The 7,145-nt window shown below is 41.2% G+C and overlaps 1 protein-coding gene across 1 annotated transcript; it reads right to left on the reverse strand.

Moving 5' to 3' along the window:
• Positions 1-2,419: 2,419 nt before the first annotated feature.
• RpL36 (ribosomal protein L36) lies at positions 2,420-4,153 on the reverse strand. Its single transcript, XM_080269760.1, has 3 exons — positions 4,017-4,153; positions 3,219-3,353; positions 2,420-2,551 (listed from the first exon to the last, which is right to left on the reverse strand). The coding sequence occupies exons 1-3, from the start codon at positions 4,107-4,109 to the stop codon at positions 2,435-2,437; spliced, it is 345 nt and encodes a 114-aa protein (XP_080125886.1). The 5' UTR covers positions 4,110-4,153; the 3' UTR covers positions 2,420-2,434.
• Positions 4,154-7,145: the final 2,992 nt, after the last annotated feature.

Here is a 7,145-nt window from a genome sequence, read left to right on the forward strand (position 1 = left end):
ATTCTTCATCCAATTCGTCACAGCCACATCTCGGAAAATTAGACCAAAAGTGAAAAGGTTAATTAGTGAAACCATACTAAATTTCTTTTTAGGGGATGTAAAAGAGGTAGGCGTAATTTGGAAAGAGAATTCACATGATGTGTAAGAATAATGTCCATGGTACTGTGAGGGAACGACTCGGCCCATATTCTCTAACACCTCTTTTATTTCCGTATATCGAGCTTTACTATTCCCTTGTATATTATCTGTGTAATCTATATGAGTATTGTAATGATACAAATAGCATGAAAGTGTATGCTAAGGTTTAATATTCAAGATAAATCGTTAAGAAAAAGGTGCGGCAGACGCGCTAGTTAGCACCTCTTCCTAACATAAGAGGTTTTGTTTTAGTGTTTTGCTGAATGTGGAATCTCCCTTCTTTTTGGAGTCCCTACCCTTTTGTAGTTCTCTCCTTTCTGATCTCCTACCTTGTTTGGATTCCCCCTCCTCCCTTTTGGAATCTTCAGTTTCTTTTTGAAGTCCCCCACCTATTTTTTTTTTTTTTTTTTAAGGCTCCCTACCTTCTTTTTAGGATCTGCTACCTTGTTTTCGGAGTTGCTCACCTTTTTGGAGTCCCCCACCTTCTTTTCTGGAGGCCTCTACCTTCTTTTTGTAGCATTCCACCATCTTTTTTGAATCTATCTATCTATTGCCAGACGCCTCAATCCCGTTTGGGGTGGCCACAAACAAATCGCCTCCAAGTCGCCCTGTCCCCCGCCATTTCACTGCCCTGCTCCCAACTCACACCCCCCTCTCTCATATACCTCTCCACCCCATCCTTCCATCTCATCCTCGGCCTCCCCCTCCCTCTTCCCCCCTCCACCTCACTCACATACACTCTCTTCGTCAGTCTTTCACCCTCCATCCTCTCCACATGGCCAAACCACCTCAGTGTGTTCCTCATAACGCTTCCTATCACATCCACATCCACACCACAACGCTCCTTTATATCCTCATTCGTCAGCCTGTCTCTCCACGTGACTCCACAGGCTCCTCTTAAATAACTCATTTCCACTGCTCTCACTCTTGACTTGTGTCCTTCCAACAATGTCCAAGCTTCACTTCCGTACGTTAGAGTTGGTATCACAATACTGTCATGTAGTAACTTTTTCACTTCCATGCTCACTTCCCTGTTTCTTATCACTGCTTTCAAGGAACCAGCAACCTTTCTTCCCTGCTGCACCCTTTCAAGCACTTCACCCTCCAAACCTCCATCCTTACTCATCACACTACCCAAATACTTAAACGTACTCACATTTTCCAATTCCTCACCATCTAACCTCGCTGTACATTCACTAACTTCACCTCTCTCAAAGACCATCACTTTACTCTTCCCTACATTCACCTTTAGGTTCCGTTTCTTACACACTCTCTCAAACTCATCCACCAAGCCTTGCAGCTCCCCTTCGTCTTCACTCAACAACACAGTATCATCTGCAAACAACAGTACAGGGAGTTTCCAAACACTATCCTCTCTCACCAGGGCCACTCCAACATCCACTACCCTACCTTGTACCTCTTTTATTACCTCACCCTCCTTTATTGGACTCCTTTACCTTCTTTTTGTGAATAGCCCCCCCCCCATCTTCCCAGTCTCCCTTCTTTTCAGAACTCTTAACAAAATGAGGGTATTGTCATTTCTCAATACATCCTCCTCATCAGTGAGGCTAGTGACTTGAATGTTCATAAGGGTAATGACATCATCAGTGAGGCTGGTGATCCTATCACCCTCATCAAAGCTGGGCAAGTCGTGGCAGGCTACTTGGCTAGATCGCAGCAGTGAGTCAAGAAGGGCAATGACAGTGTTGAGGCACCAAAGGAACACCATAGCCATCAGGCACTCATGATCCACCTTCCATTATTTTTGCACTGTCTCCCTCTGCCTCAACATCCTCTGCAACTATTCACCCTCCTTGCTGGACTGTTGCATCTTAGCTCTCCACTTAAACTCAGAACATTATTGTACTTCTGTCACCACTAACAATGTTTTAACATCCATTTTAGAACCCCAGAAATGGTTATCAATGGGTACATATGACCCCCCTCACCCAATTAAGTCTCTCCTGAGCTAAAATCATGTGGTAAAAAATAAAAAATAAACTTTGCCTTTTCCAGTTTGCTAGGAGTCAGCTGGTCTCGTTATCCCCAGTAGCCTGTCCAGCATATTTTCTTCATCAGTGTTACCCAATATCCCCCTCCACCAAAAACACTGACTTCCTGAGATCTTTCTTCTCTCAGTTCCCTGCATTCTACTTTAATTTGATCCTTTCATCTTGACCATGCAGTGTTAACGTCTCAGTCTTGCCTCTTCAACTTCTTCCTTATGCATGCCCCTCCCAACGTCCTTATCATGTCTTCATGGACAATAAAAAACACTCAATTCACTTAATGTAGTTTATTTATGGGCAGCAGCAGCAGCAGCTTGGGCAGCAGCGGCAGCTGCTTTCCTCTGTTGACCCATCACACGCTGCATTTCCTCACGCTTCCTCTTGGCACGGATGTGGGTGCCCAGCTGAAAAAAAAAGAAAGCAGGTTCACACACATGATCAAAATGCTGTACATACATAAATAAAATTGATACCAATGTTTTCTCTTAAGGAATCCCCCAACTGAGGTTGGCCACAAACGAGCAGATGTTACCTATGGAATGGAAGCTAAACCAAGTGCTAAAACCAGCTAAATACTTCCTAACAGTTGCTGGAAGCTGTTGGGAAGAAGTCCACAATGTGTAATATGATTCATAATAAAACGTGCCTCAGTTTGAACTCTGACTATCCTGACTTTATTTCTTTCAACTACGGCTGGATGACATAAGCTCCAGAAAAGAAGAGACGAGAGTGTATGAAAGTGAGAGAAGTATTTAACTGCATGCCCAGTGAAATAAGGCAAACACCCATTCACACTTTATTAATGCATTTAGAATCCTGGCCTAAAAAACCAAGAACACACAGCCTACTACTACGGTTATTATTATCATCATCATTTACCATCATAAAGACCTCCTTTCCCATTTTAGGGTGTGGTGAAGTAGGGTCCAAAAAGCAAGAAAAACCTGACAGACTGAGATACTAACCAAAGGATGCTCAAACAAATGAACCACACTGCCATTCATTCACCATTCAAGTCCTCAGAATCCTGGCTCCATAACCACAACGACCAATAACAGCATCAAGACTTACCCTTTTCTTGAGGAACTTGAGAGCTCTCTTATCCTTTGAGACCTTCAGCAATTCAATGGTACGCTTCTCATAGGGAGCAAAACCCATCACCTCACGAACCAGGTCTCGGATAAACTTGTTATGCTTTGTGATTTTCTGCAATAAAAAATAAATAAACAAAAATTAATAAAAAAATGCAATAATGGAACAACTGTAACTGAAAATCTAAATAAAAATAATCGGACTTAATACCATCATAGCTCTTACATATTTTTCTGCCTATGAACTTTTCTATACTCAAATATTTATATGATTTATGCATCACCAACATTAACTCAATCACACTGATGACTTATTTTTATTTTATTTTTGCTACTCCAACGACTTTCTTACACTTTGGAATAATGTTAAGAAGAAGGGTAGACCAAACTCACCCAGTCTGAGTTTCTTCTACGTCTATTAATTGCAAAAATAAACTGAAAAATATCTCACTGGACTGAAAGCATTAACAATATGCTAAAACATGCACAGAATATAATGTATCTATTTATCTATTGCCAGACGCCTCAATCCCCTAAGAGATGGCCACAAACAAATTGCCTCATGTCGTCCTGTCCCCTGCCATTTCACTGCCCTGCTCCCAGATCACCCCCCCCCTGTCATACACCTCTCCACTCCATCTCATCCTCGGCCATATTTTTCATGCTATTATACTAGACTGGCTGTTGTGTATGAATAGCAGTGTAAGTGGGGAGAAAAGGATCCACAAAACATTATGTACAATTTTAGCTTAAGTCAGGAACATGGTGCATAACTTACCCCCTTGCGAGCGCTGGGCTTGGGCTTCCTCGTGTTCTTTGTGACGCGGTGGCCCTTGTTCAGGCCAACCGCCATAGCATAGCGTGGCGCCATCTTGTCTGGGAAGAAACGTACCCTGGAAGGACAAATATCTGGTGTTACGATACCATATAACACTCAGTGGCAACATAGCATCATTAAATCTTTAACATCCCCTGCTGGAAAACTCTTGACAGGGGATCACCTTGACAGAAGCGCCACATGACTATTTTGTCCTCGTACCTCTGACAAACTATCCTTTTCTTATTCCCCTCTTTTGTTAATATACTGCCCCTCACTCTTCATACTACAAAAAGTCTTCCTCGTCTAATACTACCCTCAATAATCCTCCTCTTTATTATATTACTCATTCTTCATACTAAAAACGATCTGCTTCTTCCAACATGACCCTCAAACTATCCTTTTCTTATTCCCTTCTAACATACTGCCCCTCATTCTTCTTTCAATTCATTAATATAGCGGTACTCTTCCCCTCTTTCATACCACATAAGGTCTACCTCTTCCACAATAACCCTCAATCCCTCGTTCAAAGACTATGACACTATAAGCATTCTTTGAACACCTACAGTATATACATTCCACCTCAATGTATATATTCCTTTTTATCCATTTAACGAGACTATGCGATTTTATTTTACTGGGCAAATTTGGGCTGTCTGGACACTGCCACTCCTCACCCTGCCCTAAGGTGGGAAAGGAGGTCCGGACAATGATGATAACTTATGTAATGGCCGAATTAATCAGTACCTGTAGGATTTATACATATAACAAATGCTGGATTAATAAAAATATGAAACTGGAGTATCTACGCGGGCCACAACGGGTAAGAAATCATAAATACGTATTTTTGTTCGCGTTAAGCACTTCAATGAACTGACTCTAATGCATGTAAAGCTGCTTCTGATGATGCTCCTGCTGTAAAATCTTCCCATACACCATCCAGTAAATGATCATGGAACGCTAAGACTGAATTATAATTGCAAAGTGAATATAAAACCAAATATGAGGCCAACGTGGAATTAAAACACAACCCATGGCATGACGATCTCGGCCCTCACCATGTAAACACCGACATTTATTACTCATTTTCTTCACCAGTTCAAGGTGTAGCGTAGACTGTTCATTATAACACAAGCGTGCAGTGCCTTATCTGAAATACCAATATGGAAAGAACCAGCTTGAACCCCAAGTTAGGGAATAATAAGACAAAATCAGACACTACTCTCGGCACCACCACAAACCTTAGTTGTCCTCGTGTAGGAAAGGAACACTCCGCTCCGATGCTCCTTGAGATGAAATTATCGACATGGAGAATTCCGATTACTTGATATGTAATAATAATACCGCTTTTGCTCGCGTGTCATGTATTTTATTATTTGCAATACTGAAAAATGGTATACAATATATTCTTCCTACCGCGTGCACAATACTTGCTGATGTCGACATTTTGGTGGTGATGCTGGAGAGTGATTTCCACTAAGAACGTAGATTACATTGAAAAATATTTGCAGGATTGACTGAAGAAGCCAGAAACATGGTATATAATGGTGTCTTGAATTGCTGGTTAACAACAATTACACCCAAATACCCTAAATGAATCACTATACCTTCTTTTGTTGTATAAGCATTCTGTACCTTTTACCATTCATCCATCCATCATCTAATCCTATGCTGCCTCATGAAAAGCGTAGGAGCTCTGGGCTAGGCAAGTTCGCCCTGACATTTAAGATGAGAGTGACCAGCCTCACTCATCTCTGAGTGGCATTATGTGAGCAATAAACCCCAACCATCCCTTGGATATAAACCTACACAGGCTCAATCCCACTAAACCACCAGGCACCAATTTTTGGTTATATGGTTACCACCCAGCGTGACAAATGGTTTCCTAGTGTACAGGAAACCATTTGGCTTCTCACTCAGTGTAGAGTCACCCATAGGCAGAAGGGAGGAAAGAGTGAAGGGAAGGAAGACAGAAGAGGGAGTGTAAAGTCACCCGCAGGCAGAAGGAGGAGGAAAGAATGAAGGAAAGAAAGACAGAAGAGGAAGGTAGGAAGAGAGGAAAGGGCAGACACCCAAAGCAGCATTACATCGAGTGCGTGGATGGTGAGGGCCCCCACCTACCATATGACAGAGAACTAAATACAAGACGTAAAACTAAAACACTTAAACCTAAACTGCACCCCTCCAGAGCAACAGGAAAACAGTCTTAAAATTCTACCAATGCGAACGAAATAGAAAGCTAGATATACAAGAACCATCACAACACGTTACTAACAAGATGAAACTAATAAACAAACTTAGAATAAATTTGAGAAAGTCTAAAGCCAATTTTTGAACACGCTAAACTTGACCCCCTCAGCATCCACGTTTACAACAATAATTATTTCAATTCAAATTCACTAAATCATTTTTCAAGTTTAGCGGAGCTGCCTTTTAAAAATTTTCTAAATCTACTGAACTTTCTAATTCACCAGCTGAGCTAGGAGTTATAGGAGGATCCACACTGAATTTAGACTGAATTTAAGTTGAGTTTGAGGTTTAGTTAAGACAATAAGTGCTTTTCCCTTCACAAAGAGCTGAAGTTATAATATATTTTTCTCAATTAACCCTGAAATTTGCTTAGTTAAGGTCAAAATTCAATAATTCAGTAAATATCTTCTCTCTTAGACCAAAATGCAGCTGTTGGTGACACTACTGAGGACTCGACTCCTCAAGATCACGGGACACAGAAGAAGCTAGTAGTAGTAGTAGTAGTAGTAGTAATAGTAGCGATAGTAGTAGTAATAATAGTAGCAGTAGCAACCCTAGGCTCATCTCAGCTTAACAAGAGAGAGAGAGAGAGAGAGAGAGAGAGAGAGAGAGAGAGAGAGAGAGAGAGAGAGAGAGAGAGAGAAATTACTAAGTCAACCATTCTGAACCTTCATGAAAACTAAGATACAATCGCCTGTTAAAAGAAACCACGACCAATGAAAACCAGACGTGAATAAAGGAAACTCGATCCCTAGCACCTTTTCCTAAGTGACTTATTTTGTTTATTATACATTACTGTCTTCTGTGTTACATGAATCCTTCCAATATGGCCATACACAA

Source organism: Coenobita brevimanus, chromosome 37, assembly GCF_032717465.1.
Source record: "Coenobita brevimanus isolate Jiangsu-jjx chromosome 37, ASM3271746v2, whole genome shotgun sequence".
Lineage (NCBI taxonomy): Eukaryota > Metazoa > Arthropoda > Malacostraca > Decapoda > Coenobitidae > Coenobita > Coenobita brevimanus.